Source organism: Pyxicephalus adspersus, chromosome 5, assembly GCF_032062135.1.
Source record: "Pyxicephalus adspersus chromosome 5, UCB_Pads_2.0, whole genome shotgun sequence".
Taxonomy (NCBI): domain Eukaryota; kingdom Metazoa; phylum Chordata; class Amphibia; order Anura; family Pyxicephalidae; genus Pyxicephalus; species Pyxicephalus adspersus.
This window is the reverse complement of record NC_092862.1, coordinates 76,891,775-76,915,308: the sequence shown is the minus strand read 5'-3', so window position 1 is coordinate 76,915,308 and position 23,534 is coordinate 76,891,775. Positions and strand designations below refer to the sequence as shown.

General features: G+C 35.8%; 1 protein-coding gene across 1 annotated transcript in view; it reads right to left on the bottom strand.

Annotated features, from left to right (window-relative positions):
* MOCOS (molybdenum cofactor sulfurase) overlaps window positions 1–23,534 on the bottom strand; it is a 141,447-nt gene that overhangs the window by 77,856 nt on the left and 40,057 nt on the right. Inside the window, exon 4 of the mRNA XM_072411910.1 lies at window positions 9,412–10,053. Coding sequence (XP_072268011.1) covers window positions 9,412–10,053 — 642 coding nt within the window. The remainder of the gene's footprint in view (window positions 1–9,411; window positions 10,054–23,534) is intronic.

Genomic DNA, 23,534 nt, shown 5'->3' with positions numbered 1-23,534 from the left:
TCAATCCAAATAAGTGTATAATAAATGCCACATTGCTCGGAGATTAGATTTTCAATTTTAAAACTCAAATATACTGTACCTATCTACTTTCATGTCAACACATCTTATTTCAAATATATTTGATGTGCTTTTCTCTTCATTTGCAAAGGTAAACGAGACATTTAATTTAAAGGGGTACAGATTTACTTTCTAATACTTATTGTAACTTGTGACCAGTAAAAGCCCATTTTAAACATTTTAAAGACTCTGACATATTTAATTGCCTAATAAAGTAAACTAGACATGTCCAATTTGCCCCAATAACATGACAGATTAAAGGTAGATGCTATATATATATATATATATATATATATATATATACAGCAGCAGTACACTGTGAGCAATTATCTGTGAGAATGTATGTATGTAGATGCAGGAGATAAATGCCGTCTTTTGGTGGGCAAATTGTTTTTAACTTCTGACCCACTTCAATATCTATGGTCATCTTTGAACTTCTTTCTACTAACATGTAGGAAGTAACAGCCATACTATGAAAAGAAATTGAACTAATAAATAAAGAGAAAAAGTCAAAGCAGGATTACAAATACTTCAAAAACTTGCACATTAGCACTAAGAATAGCATTTCTAATTCCATACTGGTACAGAACAGGAAGGAAAATCAACACTGATTGCTACATCATTGCTTATTGAATAATGTTGGAGAAACACATAATTTAAATTCTTAAATTCAAAATCTTATAATTTCAACTTTAAGTACAACTTTTTAAAGATCTTGCTTTTATTCTTGCTTTTACTATTTCTGCTATACATTATTAGTTTTAGTAATGATGATATATTACCAAAAAAAAATTCTTAAAAAAGGAATGTTCAAACATGTGTCAGTGCTGTTGGTTTTTTATGTTTTATTTTAAATTAAATGCAGAGGGTCCATATTGTGTGCATTCTTCTATTCATGCTAAAATAACAGGACTGCCCAATTTGACAATTTATGTTAACTTTTGTGTGTTATTTGTTTGAAAAAGCCTGGTTTCAATGTGCAGTCAGGTATGATTTGATTGCTTAATAGTGCTGCCTCAGTACTGCTTTATTCTGTCAGTCAGAGTTGTATTACAAGATTTAAAAAAAGCATTAACTTTAATATCTAATTATAGTTATACTTTTGCATTTTATTAGATCTATACAGGTCTCTATTCTACAAGAAATGCATTCAACGTGAACAGAAGATAAAGACCCCAGCACTGTACTGTCCAATAAAACTGCATTTATTCATTTACTTCCCAGTAACATGTACTTACCTCTCCCTACTCATGTACAACTCATTTAGATGCTGGGACAAGGTAAACAAGCTTATGTTAACTCCAAATCAACTTTTTAGAGCTTATATTTGACTATTAAAATTTTCACGCTACCCATTTGATAACACTAGGCTGATAACAAGGCACCTAGAACTGTCACATGGGAGAGGAGAAATGAGTCACATGCTCACCTATACCAACCACTGCTAGGTTTCTTACCTGCCTTTCAGTAGCCCTTGGCATATTTGACTGCAAGTCTGTATTACTGATTCTATATCTTGCCTTCCATTCGTATATATACAGTGAACTATCTGGCCTAATGTGGCGGAAGGGGCAGTACTCACTTCGACAGGCCGGCACTCTGCACCCTGCACCTGCCGACATCCGACACACAACGGGAGAAGTGAAGAGCAGGGTGGGGGAAATCTGCGCCCTGCACGTCTCAACTTGCGCCATGAAGGAGGACTGCAGCAGGCACCCGCAACGCCCTCGCATTTTATTACAGAGATTTATTTTTTCCTGGGCCAGATAGTACGGAGGATGGATAGTCGATAATCTACTATATATATATATATATATATATATATATATATATATATATATATATATGTGTGTGTGTTCATATTCTTTTGAAACTTAAATAACTTTCTTTCAAGTGTACTTTTTTATTGACTTATCTGTCATACAAACCCTGTGTGCATTTACAGTATAAGCATACATATAATATAATTGAATCAACATTTAAGAATAGTCATTTTTCATGTCAACATTTGGACATTTTACACAGGAAAAAAAAACTTTTAAATAAATATATATCACTAAAGAACAGGGTTCACCAAAGGAAGTTGATATATTTTTTGCAAAGCTGTTTTCATTGAGTGGTTATAGCAAACACCGTAAGAAAGATAAGAGATAAGATTATCCTCTACAGAGCCTTGACGGTCTTTTCTGTGTCAAGTATTGAAGCAGATCAACTCCTAAGCTTTCTTTGATGTACTGGAGATGTCTATTACATAATATAGTAGATAAAGCTGTTTTTTTAAACAATGCAGAAAAGAGAGTAAAAAAACAAAAATAGGCAACATCCTTCTTTAAAGGATTGTATGTATGTTGCATGTATTATTTTTTTAAGACATGCATGTAGAAGCATGCAAGATTGTTATAAATTATATAGAATTACAGTTTGTTAAATTTTAAAAAATGTTTCTTTGTATATATAGTAATTATAGATATTCATTGGAACAACCATATTTGCTCATTAGATATGCAGGCTTGGCTTTCTATACAATGGTTGTTTCTTACTGTTGCTGCAAACAGAAAGCTGTATCAACTCACCAAAAACAATGCCACCCTCTATTTGGCTTCAATATTACCATATGATTTGAGAATTTAGTCAGTGTATATACACTGGTTAGGCCTATCTGGTTTTATTGAAATATTAATACTATTATTTTGTATTTTCATTTACTAAAACAAAAGAAGATTGTAAAAATACAAAACTAGACAGGTGAAAAGTATAATTATGTTTTTACTGATAACAGAGATCCTAACAAAAACATTATTTTCTGCAATTTTGTGAGTATGGCTGACTGCTATAATGCTTTTAGTTTTTACTGATTTGAAGCCAACAGTACCTTGAACTATTATGAACAATTATCCTTAAGTTCCACCTAGTGAAGTTTTAATAACTCCAAAAGAATGTCAGCTTGTCTGTGGCTACAAGTGTTCTGCACTCTAACCTACTCTATTTTCTGGTATTCATTTTAGTAAAGTCTCCAAAAAGCCAGTACATTAGTTTACGAGAAGGAAAAAGATTTTTTATACTGCAAAATTCCTGTTTTTGTGTCCATTGAAGGACACATAACTTGATACAGTAACCATTACTGCACCACGCTAAGTAGAGCAAGACACTGGACAACAAAGTTGTAAGACTGGTCCTAAAGCCTAGACAACCCTTTACATATTCACCATGCTCCACTTTGCCACCAATTTTGCCACATATTGCTACTTTGTGGTGATGGTAATACAAGTTTGAGATAAAAGAGTTTGTGATTGCCATGATACTCCAATTTTTTTAACACTGGTTGCTCTCACAATCTGGCATTATTAAGTGGGGAACAGGTTTCTAAAACTGAGGAACCAAAAAGTACTAACTATAATAATAAATATGGTAAAATAACTAAAAATGTTTATATGTTTAGATTTTTAATCTGGAATACTGTTTTAATAAAAAGCCACTAACCACTATCCTATTTTGTTAAGCTGTGCAAAAAGCGCCGAGACCAAAAAGGTAATGCTCACTGCCCAAAAAGCACCTTTATAAATGACAAATTTGCATATTAACACGGAAATCATTTTCTGTCACTTTTCTTTATACACTAAGTGCTAGGTTTCTTGGCTGGATTTCAGTTGTATATAACAGAACATTACATGCCAATTTAATTAAAGGAGTTGGGAATGTGAAGACTCGATTCGTTTCAACTATCCAATCACATGAAAAGATAAAATGCCTGTTGACTTATTTTATCTGCTCAAGACTGGATAACTAAAGTGCATATTCACGCAATTTATTGTAGAAACACTTTCGGCTATCTTAGATAATCACCCCAAGTGCCTCAGTCCCTAAATGTGCTCCAATCTTAACCACCATCATAGTTCCAAGGTTTTCCCTAATACACAGATTTAAAATATGAAAGTCATATGTGGTTTTTATATAAAAATAAATTTATCTTTATTTACCTTTTTACTTTACTTTCTGGCTGAAAGAAGAAAGCACAAGCTTTAAAAGAAACTTGTCTCCTCGTGTTTCAATACATAACAGCATAAAAAAATGAATTTCACACTTTATAAATTGGTCTCACTTATAATTACCTCCCACAGTTAATAATTACCATAAGTGACAGTGATGTGGGAATGGATCATTCTGTTTGACCCATTTGTAAAATATATTCTTTTGTTGATAGCAGCAGGAGAAGAAAAAGAACAGAAAGTACCAGGAGGCTACTAGAATGACCCAGCTGTGAGAAAAAAACAGCAGGACAAGATGACAGTATGTGGACTTAGTAGAACCATTATGCACATACTTGGTGAAAATACAGCACATGCATGTCATGTAAATAACCAGTAACCCATCAGGTAGATCCAGCTGTAAGTCTGTTTTTATTTACATGTACCTTGTTGCATGTACAAATAGCCAATATTTTAGGTTTTGGATAGAGTTGGGAATTCTTAGAGCACTTTCAGACATGTTGTCTAAAACCAGAAGATTAGCCACTACAGGGTACATATTATTATTATTATTATTATTAAACAGGATTTATATAGCGCCAACATATTACGCAGCGCTGTACATTAAATAGGGACATAGAAAACTTTTGGGTGGCTAAATCTCTCTCCAAACAGCAGTAAAAAACTTACATGGATTCTTCACCTTCTCTCCATTCAAAGTTAAAAAAAGCATGTCTGAACATCTACAATAAATTTTTTTTATTTCATAATTATTGATCATTTTCACCACTCAGGTACAGTCACTTTATTTATGATTCTCAGTTGTGAAATGTAATTTCTAGTTCTAAGGTGTGATAGTGAAATTACTTCCATACTCTCCACCAGAAAGCAGGGGAAGAATGTCATTGCCTGCATGTAAAAGCTCTTGTGATTTGGAACATTGCAACCATTGGCACTCTTTCACCACTTATCAAGCAATATTACATTTACAGGCCATATAATGAGTGGGGCATACTTTTTTGAATCTTCTCATAAGCCCCATACATACATCGAAAAAACACAAGATCACTGTCACTGGAAACAATTCTTTGTGATTATTTTCAGTGGGAGATTAACAAACAAGAGCCACACACCCACACGTCTATTCTATTTAATAGAGAGAAGAGGGGGGAGGATGATTGAATTGCATCCTGCTGCTCTCTCCTCCATAGCAAAGCACAGTGGTTGTTCCCACTCGGTCATTCATCAATCCGCCAGCCTGGCCTGGTGCTTTCATGGCGCCGCCATCTTCTTTGGTCTTCTTCCTTCTTCTTCATATGTCTTTAATATGTCTTTAATTGGAAAAAAAAAAAGGCTGATCGCATGCATGCGGAGTGAGATCGGCACCCTTTTTCCCCATCTACATCACGCAATCTCGCGCCTGCTTTGTGCGAGATCGGGTGATGTAGATGGGGAAAAAGAGTGCCGATCTCACTGCGCATGCATGCGATCGGCATTTGTTTTCTCCAATTAAAGAAAAGGCTCCTTCTGCCCATTTCCCACACAATTTCTAACTGTAGGTACATGAACTTTGATAACAACTGGTATAGGAGTTGCCTGCAGATCATACAATATATTTTGGCATTCTTGGAGTCTTATTTACTATCAAACAGTCAACTTTTGAAGTTCAAAATGTTTGGCAATCTTGGGATGAAGGCACCACACATATTAATAGCAAAAGGAACACCAGACCATTGATATCTATAACTCTAAAATTAATAAAATTAAAGTGGCAGTAAATATGGTAAATAGGTTAAGATTTTTTTTTATAACAAATATGTTTGTTTAAATTATGCGAATGAATACTGCATATTAGGCCTGATTTATTAAAGTTCTCCAACACTGGAGAAGATAGACTATCACAAGTGAACCTTGATGATCCGCCAAACCTGGAATGAATTTCTAAAAAATCATTTCATATTAGTTTGCAAATGTTCAATCTTGGACCAAATCCATTTGAGGTTTGCTGGATCACCTAGGGTCTCCAATAATATTCTATGTTCTCCAGTCTGGGGGAGCTTTAATTCATGAGACCGAATATGTCAAGTTTATCACTTTATATGTAAGCATTGTTTGAATAAAGATCTAACGTTTGCTTGTTCAAAATGCTTACAACTCAACAATCACCATGAGGTTAACTTACTTTTTCACATGACTGTATCTTATGGGTAGATACAAACATTTGTTGATCTTGCCAGAAATCTAGTTAGGTATGAACATTTTGGACTACCTGATGTACCTGTGTTGCATGTTTGTCAGTTATATTCTAACCATCCCTTTGGACTCCATTGTTTTAAAAAGAGAGTAGAGGGTATTCTGTGGTCCTGTCTAATAGTGGCATTGCAGGGCTTTCATAGAGACTGGTAGTTAAGACCCCCAACTAAAGATAAAGGGGAAAAAAGCCCTTAAAGTGCTGTAAGTAATACAGCTAGGTCCATAAATATTTGGACAGTGACAACTTTTTTGAATTTTGGTTCTGTACATTTCCACAATTAATTTTAAATGAAACAACTCAGATGCAGTTGAACTGTAGACTTCCAGCTTTAATTCAGTGGGCTGAACAAAAAGATTGCATAACTAAAGGAATTAAAGCATTTTTTTACACAATCACTTCATTAAAGGGGCTCAAAAGTAATTAGACAATTGACTCAAAGGCTATTTCATGGGCTGGTGTGGGTAATTCCTTTGTTATGCCATCATCAATTAATCAGATAAAAGGCCTGGGGTTGGTTTGAGGGGGGGGGGGGGGGGTGCTTGTATGTGGAAGATTTTCAGACAACAATGGAAGACAACATGCGGTAAAAGGAGCTCTCCATGCAGGTGAAACAAGCCATTCTTAAGCTGCAAAAACAGAAAAACCCAATCCGGGAAATTGCTACAATATTAGGAGTGGAAAAATCTACAGTTTGCTACATCATGAGAAAGAAACAAAGCACTGGTGAACTCAGCAACGCCAAAAGACCTGACCAGAAGACAACAGTGGTGGAAGATCGCAGAATAATTTCCATGCTGAAGAGAAACCCCTTCACAACAGCCAACCAAGTGAACAACACTTTCCAGGAATAGGCGTATCGATATCCAAGTCTACCATAAAGAGAAGACTGCATGAAAGTAAATACAGAGGGTGCACTGCAAAGTGCAAGACACTCATAAGCCTCAAGAATAGAAAGGCTAGATTGGACTTTGCTAAAAAGCATCCAAAAAAGCCAGCACAGCTCTGGAAAAACATTCTTTGGGCAGATGAAACCAAGATCAACCTTTACCAGAATGATTGCAAGAAAAAAGTATGGAGAAGGTGTGGAACAGCTCATGATCCAAAGCATACCACCTCATCTGTAAAACATGGCGGAGGCAGTGTGATGGCTTGGGCGAGCATGGCTCCCAGTGGCACTGGGACACTAGTGTTTATCCATGATGTGACACAGGACAGAAGCAGCCGAATGAATTCTGAGGTGTTCAGAGACATACTGTTTGCTCAAATCCAGCTAAATGCAGTCAAATTGATTGGGAGGTGTTTCATAATACAAATGGACAATGACACAAAACATACAGCCAAAGCAACCCAGGAGTTTATTAAAGCAAAGAAGTGGAATATTCTTGAATAGCCAAGTCAGTCACCTGATCTGAACCCAATTGAGCATGCATTTCACTTGTTGAAGACTAAACTTTGGGCAGAAAGGCCCACAAACAAACCGCAACTGAACGCCGCTGCAGTAATGGCCTGGCAGAGCATTAAAAAGGAGGAAACCAGCATCTGGTGATGTCCATAAGTTCAAGACTACTTGGTTTCCAACCAAGTATTACAAATTACCATTTTATTTTCAGATTTTTAATTTGTCCAATAACTTTTGAGCCCCTAAATAAAGTGATTGTGTAAAAAAAGCCTTTAGTTCCTCACATTTTTATATAATCTTTTTTTTTCAACCCACTGAATAAAAGCTGAAAGTCTTCAGTTCAACTGCATCTGAGTTGTTTCATTTAGAATTAATTGTGATAATGTACAGAACCAAAAAAAGGAAAAAGTTGTCTCTGTTCAAATATTTATTGACCAAACTGTATATTTCCAAACAACTTACATCTAGAGATGAGCAAAGTACGTGAAAGGTATTAATTAGACATGGATAAATGTTTTGAGAAATCCACCAATTACAAAGTGTTAATTATATTGTAAATTTATGTAAATGATTGTGTCCTGTAATGTGCTTTCACTTTTAATGTGATCACAGCAAAAGACAAAGCTGTAAGTGAAGCTATGTTTACTGGGTGGTGGAAGAGGAGTATAATGAATTCTAATGAATATATCAACTTTTTCACTTGGTTACTAAGGTACATGTGCTTCTAATTGCTGTTCTCAGTATGTTTACCTATGTCTTCATACCATCTTCAATGAACATCCCTACCTTTACCTTTCAAGTATTTCCCCTCATCTTTAATTGTGCAGAAAAAAATAAACAAGCACTTTCACTGAACATATTCAACATGAAAATTGTTTTAAAATACCAAATGTACCCCTTATTGCAATAAAGTAGTGATAAATGGTGCCTGGGATCAAGATTGGTATTGTGATTAGTTATTGTGGTATAGAACCCTATAGAGCATATGTAAGTAGTGTGGCACCAAACACTGGGGTTTTAAGAATGTTCTATACCACAATTAAATTGCAGATAAAATAAAATGTTTATTAGTTCACATATAAATAGACATCAACATATAAAAATGTTAAAATATCAATGCAATCAAGGCAAGTACATAGTCTTTTTCATGTGAAATAATTATATATTAGGTAATATCACTTGATACAGAAGTTTTTGTATACAAAAACATTGCATATTGAACAGTTTCACGTAGTAACGCGTTTTACAGTGTCTTTGTCAGACCCAGAAATTATATTAGATTAGTAGAATACATACATTTCTTCTAATTATATAAGTTCATATTAAATAAAGACTCCTTGTAATCATATTTTTCCTAAAACAGGAACATTTGAAGAAATTTATGTATGCTACTAATCTAGTTTCTTGGTCTGACGAAGCAGAGAAGACCCTGTGAAACGCGTTACCAAGTGAAACTATACAATATGCTATGTTTTTGTATGTAAGAAACTCTGTATCAAGTTTTTGCATGAAAAAGACTATGTACCTACTTGCCTTGATGGCACTGACATTTTAACTTTTTTATATGTTGATGTCTATTTATATGTGAATAAACATATTTTAACAGTATTTAATTGTGGTATAGAAAATTGGTAAAACCCCAGTTTTTGGTACCACACTATTTACACACAAACCCTTTATTGTCTCTTTTTTAACTAACAGTACAGTATATTACAAGTTAATTTATAGGATATTACCTGTTACTAATTGTTTCCTTAGGAACATAGAAATCTTCTTTTGAAAGATAAGCTGCTGCTGTACCTCCTCCAAAATAATTTTTCTTCAGATTATGTGCAATTTGATTAGATACAATCAAGGCACCCAAGCCAGTTGGAAAACCAAAAATCTTGTAAAATGAAATGGTGACAAAGTCTGGATGATAGATTGACAAATCTAAAGGTGAAGTACTGACAAATGTGGCAGCATCCAACAAAACAATCCAATTGCCTGGCACAGAGATGGGCTTCATTTTCCCTGATTTGACTTTTCTTATCCAGGAGAAAGGATACTTGGTGCCTGAATGGTTGCTTTGTGCTGGGTAACAGAAAAGATGAGATGTGTTCTCATGCCTACTTGCAGTTGGTTTTGATTCAACCTCTGACAACAGCAGGTCTTCAGGAGTTACTGGAATAGATGGTATATTTAACATTTTCATAGCTCCTCGTATTCCAACCACTGAAGTGTGATTATCAGTAAGGTAACAGAAATGGCTGCCTGCATTGTCTGAACTTGCAGGTGTCCAAGGGAAAATATCTGCCACAAGTTTCAGTGCAGCAGTGCTTCCAGATGTAAAGATAATTGTGTAATCATCAGTAGATGTGTTAAAGTGCTGCAATATCCTGTACAAAAAAATCAAGAATAGGTTAGTAAGAAAAAAACCAAAGAGTAGCCAGTAGTAGTAATCAGAGTGATGGAACGGTACCCCAGCAACAACATACCCTTTCTTTGTATTTACATTAAAAACAATTGGCTAATTTAAATTAACCCAATTAGTCTTTCTACGTATATTAATGCCTCTATTTCCCTTTTGGTTTCAATAATTTTAGTTTATAATTAATAAACTTGATAAAAAGGTCAAGAAAACAGTAACATATATAAAACATCATCCATTTATGTGTATAGTTTTATTTTAGGTCTTCACTCCAACAGCAAAGCTGTAGGCTAAATACCCAACACAGAATCCAGTTCATTTGGTATAATTCAATGACTGTGTTCTCAAACTATAACATGTAGTGTACCTTTGAGGTACAACTATAGCCTCACATCAAGAAAGTGGGCTGTGGAGCCTAATTATAGGTAGATCTGCATGTACATTTTTCTTCCCGACTAAAGCCGCATACACACGTGCAATATTGGTCGTTGGAAAGGATCGTGAAAGATGACTAGCACTGCACGATGCATGAACGAGTGCTGTACATTCTGATCTGAAGAGAGGGAAGGGGGAGAAAGACCGAGTGGCACCCTGCTGCGTGCTCTCCCCTTCCCTTGCATTAGGATCGTTAGTCGTCCATCGTCTGTAAATCTGCCAGGATGGTCGTTCGAACAATGGACGACTGGCACTGTACACACGCCACATTCTCGTCCGATATCGGCCCCAAGACGATTATTGGCGAGAACCGTTGGACGTGTGTACTTAGCTTTAGACCTACAAATACCTGCTGATTTTACAGGTGGTACATTGCCACTCAAGCTTGATCACCCACCCCACCGTGCCAAGAGGGAGTATCTAAGAGAAGGACAAAAATGTAATTGAAAACACTAACATTTAGTGTATCTGAGATGGTAATATTACTTACTTTGGGGTATATAAAGCAGTTTACCAAACATTTACTGCAAGTGAATCTCCCAGACACATGCATTTTACAAGAAAGTTTTGATACACCACCACCACCAGTGAATGTTTAGTGAAAGTTTGTAAATAGACCCCCTTTGTGTTTATTAGGAATTACTTATTTAAATTAGATATCACCACTACATCACCACATCATTGTCCTTGAGAATCTTACAAAAACATAGGTTAATGAGCTAGAATATATGTTTAATAATTTTATGATGTGGTATTTATTGTTGTTATTAAATTATTAACATTGTGGAAAGCAATTTAATCTAAAATTGCACTTAGGAATGCAACTATATAGATTTATAATTAATTTGTAAATGTAGTACTTTTGACTGAGATATGGTATATATGTGTACTTGAAAATGTACTCTAACAGACTATAAAAAGCACTAAATATCTTAAAATCATATGTATTATATTATATTCCACCATGATACTACTCTACACCTGCGGATCCAAAAAAAATTCTCATATTACACAACTCCTCTATTATAATGTTTCAGATCGACAATATTTTTATATAATATGACAATGCAAACTGAACCTTTCACTATGTGAAAGATCTCCCATAACTATCCCTCCTGTGACTTATGTCTTCTCCTTCGTTCCAGCAATGCAACGTCCTTCACTGTCTGTGGATTTCAATGCTTCTGGAAAAATTGGATGCCTACATGCTTTGCCTCAACATTGGTTCCATCCTCCGACCCCTCCATCACTTGAGGACTCAGCACTGATACAAGGGTCCATGGATGGAACCACCACATGCAGTAACATTCTCAAAGGTGTCCAGACAGTAATGAAAGCTCTGGAATGGAGTACAGGTAGAGCCACTGAATAGATGATTATCAAAACTCTTTTATTGAGACTTTTCAACCATATTTTTACAATTTATACAAAAACCACAGCTTTATGCCACAGTAGTGAAACATTTCTAAATTTGTACCCATTACTCATTTTGCTGCACTGAAATATCTCATAAGACAGCTATACTTTAGATTAGCATTTGAACTATAAAAACATAAGAGAGGAAACTGAACTCTTACACTAACTGAAGAGCTGTTATATATCTAGAGATAAATAGCAACATGTAAACAAACAATGTAAGGTATCTAAAAAGCCTAATAAGGCAAGTAAATTTAGTAGTGTTTCATTTTGCTCACTTTCCTGATGTTTACTGTTCTTTATGCTTCAGCTACACGCTAAATCTGATGGATTGCGTACTGAACATGAATAAACTCAGGGGAATAAATTGCACGCTTGTAAAATGGATTATTAGTCTATTTCTTCAGGATCTCCCAGAATTTAAAAGCTCGAGTTTATTGCACAAATAAAAACAGTGCCAACAAAAAATCTTTTATTCCTTTCCTACTAATTTACTGTACATTAACAATGCAGGACTTTGTTGCTTAGAACTTATATATAAAATACAATAAAATAAATATAATTTATTGATGAGTTCAAGAAACAAAAGCTTACCTCTGCATACACAAAAAGACACTCAACCCAAAAAAAAAAAAACTCAGGGATGTTGATAACTGAAATAATAAATATCCACATTTCCTTTTTTCTAATTCTCATGTATATACAATATAGCCTTTAGGGCCAAATCATATTAAACATGCAAGAAAATGGAGCACATGTAGACCAGTCTATAGCAGCCAGTCAGATTTCCTTCTTTTTTATTCAAATTGTATTTATTTATTTATTTAACATTATTAAACAATTTGCACTTGTGTTTTCGTTTTCATTTTTTCTCGTCTTTTTGAGTCAGCCACAGCGTGCTTTACTATGTTTATCATTCATGCTAGTCCTTATTTTGCTGAAGTTTAGGATACAGTTATATATCACTCATAAAATTAGCTTGCCCTCACTATGACTTTTCACAACAGATCTAATACAGCCTGTACCTAATATTTTGGTTTTTATGGGTGTGTTGCAATGGATTTATTATAAATAGGCTGCCTAATGCAGCATGTCTTAACATAAAAATGCACAGACTGAAGCATACTCCGGTGTAAATAGACCATAACAACTATAATTACAGCCAAAGGAGGTTTAAACAAACATTGACTTAGGTGGGTTAAAATACATGTACTAGAGCAGTGGTGCCCAACTCCAAGTCCAATATCTGCTATGCTTTGGCCTGGGCGAAAATTCCATATTGTCTGTAGAGCTAAAAAGCATGCATAACTAAACTTAAACTTGAGTGGGTTTTTTGCTTGCTTAGTAAGTGAAATCTGTTAATAGGTCTGGCTAGAGAAAGTGAAAGAAATATGTATGGTTAGCAATCCTAGAAGCAGGTTTTGTTTTATTTTGGCGTTTTTACACATTACACTATTAAATAGCATATATATAACATAAATTGATGTAAAATGTAAGAGCTACTTATTTTTACCTGAAAATACAGGAAAATGCTGTGACTTGAGTATAAACTTAGGGCACCAAATGCAGCCATCTCTGCATTCAAAACAGTAATCAATAGAAATGCCAGTAGAATTACTGTAAATACACATATAGTGCAGTATTTTTAAAACTATTCTTTAAAAGAAGAAAAGGTTTAAAAATATATAGGCTCATTTGTAATTCTTCTCCCTCTTTTTACAGGTATTTTGTGCTTTGGATTCGGTTATGATTAGCTCCTGAATGATCTTTTGTGCATTATTGTTGACCATCAGTAGATTGTACTTTGCCCTTATATAAATTGTGCAACAATCTCATGTCACTGGTTTCTGGCAACAATAGCTTTTAACAAACTTTATATGAGGATACATCTACTGGTGCGAGTAAAAACTGAGATTCATTTTTCTAACGGCATTTTAAGGCTATATTAGAGGCCAGTTTACCTTAAGCATATACAGTAAATTGCATTATCCTTTTTCCTGCTGCTGGGACAAACACATACAAATAATTCATGTTATTTATTGAAACTGTCAATGGTATTGTTTTTTTTTATGGTTAGTGAAATTTGGATGTCCTAAAAGTCTTGTTTTTTGCATCTTTTCTTTGATATAGAATTTGAACATGAAACATAAAAAACTTTCTGTGTGTGTAAAAGATTAATAGTTTATGTGTTGTCAACACATTTTATTTCAGTTTTCGATTGAGTAGGAAATGGTAAAAACCCCTGCCAGTTTGTTTTTTGCTTTTGAGATGGTGAAATTCCCTTGCACTCAACAGGCAGTTAAAGAAAATCTATGAAAAGTAAAGGTAATTCCCCTCATAGATGTACCCAGAATAGGGACAACCAATTGGAGATTTCTTCTGGACCCTTGCAGTGGCAGCTTTAACATTTTGCATTTCCCATTACATTTTTTCTTGATGACCATTATACCAACACAAATAAAGAGTAAATGTAAACTCTTATAATAAATAGTACTGTAAACTAAAAGATGTAAAGTAAAAGATGATACAAAAATTAAAATGTTTAATATTTGGCAGGATAGTGATACAGAGGGATTTCAAATATGGCATATTTACCCTTTGTGCTATATGGCAAATATGGCACAAAGGGTTAATAAAAAAGGAATAAACAACAAAAATATGTTGTATTCATTGTGCATTAAATAGAATAAACACAGTAAATATTTTTTGCAACATTTGAAGAGAAATCATAACCAAAATGTAAGTAATATATTGACCCAGGCAGAAAGGCAAGTCACACCACATCAGTCAAAAAACACAGGGGCAAGTCCACATAAAAAACCTGTTTATGTGCCTGAGTTTATGGGGGCTCTACCAATGGCATCCATTTGACATCAGTTTTATATTTTGTTTAGGTGTACTTGAAATGCAGTTGACCTCAGTCAGACCTGCAATGGAATGAGTGCACTATGAAGAAGGAAAAATGACTTAAAGGATGTGCTATTATTCTCTTTGTGCTAGATACTCTAAGACCCCTTCAGAATTCTTGTGGAATTCAAGTCTTCAGACGTTCTGTGGATTCCAACTCCAACTCGGAAGTGTTTTGGTAACACCAAAAAGGCATATGCAGTTTTAGGTAGGTTTTGGCTAATCAGTGTCAATTGTACTAGGATGGTCATAATTTTTGTACTGCCATCCCTTTACCAGTTAAATGTGCACAAGCTCCCACCTATTAACAACTACAAGAAAATTCTCTATATATCCCCATACATAGCAAACTGCAATGCACTGTGTATTCTGACATCATTTTCACATGGCCAGCATTAAGTTTTACAGCATGTGTACTCTTGGGTTGGATCAGATCACATAGGCTAGCATTAGTTTCTCCCCTGCATCTATCATTGAGCCTTGGATTCACATTATACCTCACCTCATTACCAACTGTCATATCTAAGAACACTCTTGGTAGGTACTAACCCCTCACCACTAGATCTGCCATTTTGGAAATGCTCTAGAGCAGTTTTCTCAGATTTCAAAACATTTTCCCCTCAAAAACAAGCTATTCTTTTCCAACCTATTATACACCCTCTCTTGAAAGATACCACTGTAAAAAGTTTATCAATTGTATTTACTTGTCAGTGGTTCTGATTGATCATTGAAGATTCCCTCAACAATTTGGAAAATTTGAAAGGGACAAAAAAGGAAGGAAGAGAGCACATACCTTCATGAGTGGGTAGAGGATTGTTTAACCTCCCTGGCGGTATGATTATTTTAGTATTTTTCAATGTCAAATCGGTACATTTGACATTTAAAAATACTTCTAATTTTAAATTTCCTGCTGGTCCCGCCCCCCGACGCACGCATGCCGCCCGCACACACGTTGCATGCCAGCATCTGCTTTCCCTAGCCTCGTGTCTTCAATGTCCACACAATGGAATGCGAGGCCAGGGGATGCAGATGCCAGGCATTGCCAACGCAACGCAGATGCCAGGTCAGCATTGCTGGAGGACACCGTGGGCTTGTGAGGATTAGGTAAGAAGCCCTCAACCCCGAGTGTGGCTAGGGGTTACCACTTTTTGTAATGAAATTTTTTTTTAATCCACTTTACTAGTCTAAGTTCAGTTTAGATTTACACAAACAAAGGTTAGGGTACAGAATGATAAGGGCTGCATTCAGAATGTAGTTCAGTAACAGCAGGGGTGAATTTTGTACAAGAAAGTCTCTCTTACTGAATTAAACCACAAGCAGGTGACGTAAGAATATTAGGCAATGTTATAGAATGTGTAAAGATGTAGAAGCAGACCAATCAGGCAAGACCACCACAATGATTACGAAGACCACACCACTATGTGTTGAATTATATTTTGATATATTTTAAACATTCTGCCATTTATCAACTTTCTGCCATTTATCAACTCCCCAGTCAAGGTCCAAATTAGTCTCATATTTGGACATGCATGGGATTTTGTTGAGGGTCGCTGAAAGGATTTGGTATAAAGTAGAAATTTTTCCTATATTTGTCTTGACTGAAGTACAGGAAGACTTAAATGGGGAGAGCCTAAATGGTGGCTTAATGTTGGGGTTAATGGCCCTGATTGATTAAAGCTCTCCAAGACTGGAGCTGAAGCTGGGTGATCCAACAAACCTGGATTGGATTTCTTTCAAGTCATTTGCTAGCAAATATTTTGATCTCGACAGATCTATTCCAGGTTTGCTGCTTTACCCAGCTTCACTGATGAAATTATATCCTCTCCAGCCTTGGAGAGCCTAAATAAATTAGCCTCAATGAATGAGGCAATTTGACCATATGAAAAAATATTCCTTGGTGGGAGTTCTTGTTTTTGAGTCAGAACGGGCTCCCTCTCATTAATGAAATAGTCAATTCCCAGGAACCATTCATTTTTCCATCATTTGAACTGTTCTGGATGTTCATGTATTAATTTTAAAACTCAATTAATACAACCCTGACCAAGGAGCATACACAGCGCTACTTCTCAGGAAGCAGGAGTGTGCAATTTTTTTAAGCTGTTACAAACTGATTATAAAATATGTTCTCATTTGTTCTTTTCAAAAATAAAATAATATATGTTTACTTTTACTAGGGTTATTTTCTAATATTGTTTACTGAAACACAACAGCTATTCTGCTATAAGTTTATTTATAATTTATCCAAAACTGCATGACTTAAACTCTGGGACATCTGTCAGTCTTTCTGATAAAATACAGGAGCTATTCTGACTGCTACAGTATAATGAAATAAAAGAAACGAGGGAAGCAGCTGGCAATGTTAAACAAATCAATTAACTGGCGACTCCATGCTGACATTTTAGCGATCGTCTCCAGGCTAATGATAAAGGTCTAAAATCACATCTTCAGAAATAGACGCATCAATGAAGTAACTGTGAATAATCCTGATAGAAAAAAATGTTATGATTGATCCCCTGCTAAGAATTATGTTGAACTGTTTTCAATTATTCCCTAGAAAAGATAGCTGAACTGTGCTCTACTAAAATGTAATCAGTGATATTAACAATATCTCACTTTTCAAGAGTGCTGTCTCAGGTCATTTTTTAATTTTTGTCCAAGTGACACCACTTGGAGCAAAACACCAGAACTGAACTGGTGAAGTTTAGTGTACAACCTAACATCATAAAATTAGGAAATCAAATATAATATTTGTTGTCAGTCACTGTATGAAATGACTTACTTCAAACTTATTTACTACTATTGCAGAAAGATGAACTAAATATTAAATTTCAATAATTGGTGCCTATATATAATTTGTAGTCTTTATACAATAATAGGTTCCCTTGCTAGCTGTGCAGAATGTTTTATTGTAAGAAGATTTTTCTGGATCATTGGAATGTGTTGCTGTGAACAGAGACAGTTAATTTTCTTGTTTTATGGTGTGGTATTTAGGAGTCTGGAGGTCAATAAAGCTTTTAAGGTGTTCAAAGACAGCAAAAATGAATCTTTTGCAATTATTGACGTGTTACTTGGGCAATGTCTTAGGTTTATAAATTAATATGTAAAAGTGACAACTGTCCAGAAATGGAGTTAAAAACCTCTGGTGTGGATCAGGAGCTTAGATATTTGGTACACTTGGTATATCCTAATGTTCTCCATGTGCATTATTTTCTTTCAACTCTTTACTTTTACTTTGCAATTACTTTTCTAAAAGAACTTTCATTGTTATCAGTGGATGTTGTTTACCTTATCAAAGATAAATCAACAAGAAGCAACACCGCCAACCCCCTCTCTTTTAGTAGTCTAAGAAGGCTAGCACCCATGCTATGCTTTATTGCTAAAATGTTAAAAGGGAAATACCCCTCATTTTCATGCTAGTGACAGCAATGTCACCGAAATAAAAGTAGGTACAAAGGGAATTTTCCTATCAAGACCCTAGTCAGCAAAAGAAACGTGACAGAAGTGTAAATCCTAACTAAAGCTTAAAAAAAGTGATTTTGGGATAGGCTATATACTTCATAATATAACATTCACTATATATAGAGTAGGGACAGTATTACAACCTCTGTCAGTTATTACTGCTGTTTGTTACTTTGCTGAAAAAAAATCCCCTCACTGTTTATCTTAGTGAAACCTTTGGGAAGCCAGGAGAAGAAAAGACTTATTTGGAATGCAAATGTCTATGTTGTTTCCCCCCTATCAAATAGTTAGAATTGGAGCCACCTCTTTGAAACTAAAAAGTGTAAAATTATAAGGAAATGAAAGAAACAGGTTTGAGGCTCAAAAAGTAAGATAAACAATTACTTATGTCTTTATACGATTTAGATTCATACATAATTATTTTATAGAAAGGTGGTGTAAAAGGAATCGTATAGGTGGTCATTTGTTGCATAATACGGTGCACAGATTCCCAATAATTCAGTGGGCAGGACCAAAAGATATGTAGCATAGTACCACAGGCAGCACAGATCTCCAAAACATTACATTAATTAGCAGAACACATATGCAATCTTTCTGGGGGTCTGTACCAAAGTGAGAGTATTTTGTATCTCGTTTCTTGGTACCTGCTGCATATTGATGTCTTTTGTACCAACTGGAGGATTCTTTCTTTTTGGGAAACATTAAACGATAATTCCAGCTCCTGCTCCTAGGCATTTAGAATGGAGGGAGTAAAATCTGTTCCTGAAGAGGATAAGAGAGAATAAATACACTATTGAAACTGTGTCTAGAGTAACTTGAAAAGAGAACCCTAGGGGAAAGAGTGCAAGTAATGAGGCAATTGAAAGGTCCGCCAGAAGTCCAGTTTGCATTCTAGGGTGACTGAACTCAGTTCCCCTCTATTTGCTCATCTGCTCTATTCTCCCACCCTCCTGAGCTTTATATAAACTGGGTCTTCCAAGCTCAAAGGGAAGGCTGGGTTTACCATGATGGGCAAGGGAAGGGAAGGTGATGGAAATAGACACTCTTTGAAAATCTCTTTCTTACACAGAGCCCAGGTCGATGCGATGGAAGGGTGCATACAAAAATATGTTCAATCAATTTATGGCAGCCACGGTAGGACTGCCAATGGCATCTGACTGATCTCTTGTTCAATCTTGACCCACTGTTTAATCTGAGAGTGTCTGCACCAATCCAGGACAAGGGTCATATGCGCTGCTGTGTAATAGAGTACAAAGTTTGGAACCCCCAAACCTTCTTGTACTTTGGTCTGAAAAGTATTTTTCTGCTCAGTCTGTGTCCCTTATTTCCCCACATAAATCTAAACATTTTACTGTGGATTGTTTTAAAAAAACATAGATGGTATCTTGATTGGGAGCATTTGCATAAGGCTCAAAACTCCTAGCAAAATAGGCCCATTCGTTTAGGTCTCTAGAAACAGACAACAGCAGGGGGCCAAAATTAGGCTTGTATATCTGTGATAGATCCACTCGTAAAGGGTTTTTTTGATGGACTGCCCTTCCCATTGGGAAGAGAATCAGTTTTTTAATTAGTTGCACAGGGTGTGTGATAATGATATATTTTTATTGCTGCAGACTTAGTGTAATTAATCTTAAAATTTGAGATTTTACCAAATTCTTCTATCCTCTCCAGGAGGTTTGGAAGGGAAATAATTGGACTGTTGATTAGAAATGGTGGAGGTCATTAAAGCTAATAAGCTGTCCAGGGGTTTTACCCGTCGGGGTGTGTTTAATTGCTCATTTCAGTTCCTCAGGTGTAATAGGGGCCTCAAGGGCCTTACTGTCCTCCTGGGACAGGCAAGAAAGGTTCAGATTATTAAGGTACACTTGTATAAACTCTATTTTGGTTTCTGTAGGGGGGCCAGAGTGGGAGTGGTTCAGATTATATAGGTTCTCATAATAGGTACTAAGGGCAGCTGCTATATCTTTCACCTCTTTTTCTCCAAGGCCATGATTGGTAATTACAAAGGGTATGTGTGCCTGTTCACTAAGGCCTCAAAGTGCCCAGGTAATTTCCCACTTTTATTACCATATTTAGAGTATTGCCGCCGACACATAGCTAGGTTAAGCTTTGGCCTTATTCAGACATGGGGATGCTAATTTTTCCCCTAGGGATACTAATTCCATCACAAGATCACTGCTCAAATTTACTTGTGAAATGTTTTTTAGCTCCTGAATGCGGAGTATGAGTTTAGTTATTTCCACCTGGCACTCTCTTTTAAGTCTTACTCCATACTTTATCAAAAGCCACCTAATAGGTCTCCCAGACTACCGTAGGGGAACACTCTTGGTCACGATTAACCTTAAAATACTGCCCTATTTCAGTGGAAAGTTTGGAAGCTACTACTACATCTTTGAGTATAGATTCATTAAGTTTTAAGCACCATAAGCGTGGGGAGAGATAGGTCAACTACAATGTAAGAAAGACTGGAGCATGGTCTGAAATTGTCTGGGTGAATATGGACTATTCATTAATTTGCGAGACGTCTAAATGTCTAATCCAAAAATGACCCAGCCTCAAGTACATCTGGTGCACATTTAAAAAGATCGTGTCCGGGCCATGCTCTGGAGTATTGGTTCTTTAAAATGCATCTATTGCCTAAACTTTTTCTTGTCTTACTGACTTAATGATACAATGGGAAGTTAAGAGAAAATATCATTTTATGTCATTCCCGAAAAAGATGTTACTTTAAAAGATTATCCTTTACATTTTGGTTCTTGACACAGCTATAAAATTTGGTTTCCCACTTTTCCCTTGGCTGTAATCGGTCATTAGTAGAAAGAGAGAGGCAAAACTCCCCAATCGGGTCATAGACAAAGATAAAAACTAAATAAAGTGTTGAATCCTTTCCCATTCTATTTGAAACTAAAAAAAAAAATGTTTTGCCTAGAGATACTAGTTTAAACAAAAATATTTACATATTAACTATTTTTATTACAAATGAGAAAAAAAGTGCTTGTTGCAGATTAATGTATTAATTAGTATCATCCCCTGAGGAAGCAGATATTGTGAAATGGGTCAGGACCCCTGGGATGCAATTGTAATTGTTGTATCAATAAATCCTAAATTATAAAGCTAGTATATACGTATCTATGTTTAACAACCTTTGCACACAGAGTATCATTTCTAACAGTTGTACATCTATCTATATAGAATAAAACTGTTATTGTACACTTTTTTATTGTACTGAACAAAAAAAAAAAAAAACATCTCTCGTTTGAATAAACCTCTGTGAGGCCCTGGTCCAGCAACAGTACTCGCCAGACACCAGTCCCGCATTCTAATGCTGCACTTTTTTCGCCTATAGCAAGCCCTCGCTCAGCCTTAGGAGGCTAGCTGTGCCGTCTCATTACAGGACTTTTGTGTGCAAAGTATGGTGTCTGCCAAAGGACTGACAGAAGACAAGGGCTCCACAGGTAAAACAGTACCAAGATTGCCATAGAGTGCTAGAAAAAAGCAGAGTTGGGGTCACAGGCAAAAGGTCAGTCCAGGCAGCATACACTTGCAGGGCCAGAAACAGGCAAGGTCAGCAACAGTAAATCTTACAAATTCACACACCAGCAGCAAGTCAGTCTAGCTTAACACTACAACATGCACTGGGAACTGTGAGCAGAAAGGCTATAAAGCCCTAGCACCCGTTGACAGCGCAGGATTGAATCAGAAACTAATCTGTCCCTAAAATCCCCTTCAGCTGTGCACAGAGTGTACGCTGGGGATGAAGATAAAGTACATCCCAGGCTGCACAGCTAAAGTGAATCCGAGGTGGCTGCTATTAAAAAAGAATAATGTGCTTTGACACTGTGATGGCACACAGCACGGGATTGCCAACCAGATAAACATCTCCCAACACATTCTTTGGGCTTTGACTGAAATCATTTAAAGAAAGAGCCAATTACGTCAGATTGCTAGTTTTTCTGGACTTTTCTTTTAAATACTTTCTCATCTTATCTCTTTTGTGGATTACACATACCCCCTTCAGGGGTCTGAATGCTATATCTGACAACTAAGGCCCCAACACAAGACAGACTGGGAATTTAGGTAGTTGTAAGTTCATTGCAGAGTTGTTCCCCTGTTCCTGCCTATTGTGGCTTCCTAGAGGCATGGCTTCTTACAGGTAGGTTTGGGAGAAGCAAACTACAATATATATTTATATTCACACTGTTAAGTAATATTGTTTTACTGCTGTCCTCAAATGATTGTATCATTATCATGACTAATGTCAGCCTTGCTAGGCCCAGGTTTTGAGTGGGTCATGTCTGGCAAGGGGAAAGCCCAGAACAATTAAGCCTCCACTATGGGAGGTAGTGCTACATGTAATTGGTAAATCCAATAAAATATTTATGCTCTAGTTGCCAGCTGTGCATCTAAAACCATTGGTTTATAGCACAACCAAAGCCCTCAAAATAAAGCCTTTTATGCAGGTGCTTAAATGACAACTACCTTTAAATGAAATATTTCCAATTTAGTCCCATTCCTAAATGAAGCTACTCTAATAGCTAAGTTTTAGTCTAAGCTTTTGTAGATTCTGGGGTTTGAACAGGATGGCAGACCTACAGTAGCAGGCAATATATACGCTATCCTAAAGATGGTTCAAATACATGTCACCAACACAACACCAGAATTTTTTAAGCTGACACAGACAATGACCCCTTTGTAATATGAGTAAAATTTCAAAACTATTAACATCATTACTATTAGAATTACTATTTTAATTATACCATATTATATTAGAAGGCATACATTTTTATCTGTCTTATGATATTATCAGATGCTTATCCCATTGTTTTTGGTGTGACCTTCCTTGAAAACCACCGAAGTTTAATTTGAAAAAGATAATACATTAATCTTTCAAGTGAGCTGGATATTAATATTACCATCAATGAAAATCTCAAGTATAAATCATAGTTTGCATATATTATCAGCAGATGTAGGAGTTCTCCATGGCATTATAATCAAGAGGTCAAATACAGAACAATTAAGCATCATCTTCACTGTGTACCCAGAGGTAACCAAAATGAGAGAAATATGTGTTTAAAACAGACATTTGTGATAAAACACGAGAAAGAGAAAGGGAAAGAGAAAGAGAAAGAGGAGCAAATTAGGTTGCCAACACATTCATGAGAACATAAATAATAGCAGCCATATTTTCTGCATTAAGGATGCACTACTTTTGAAAGAACAACCTTTTTAATA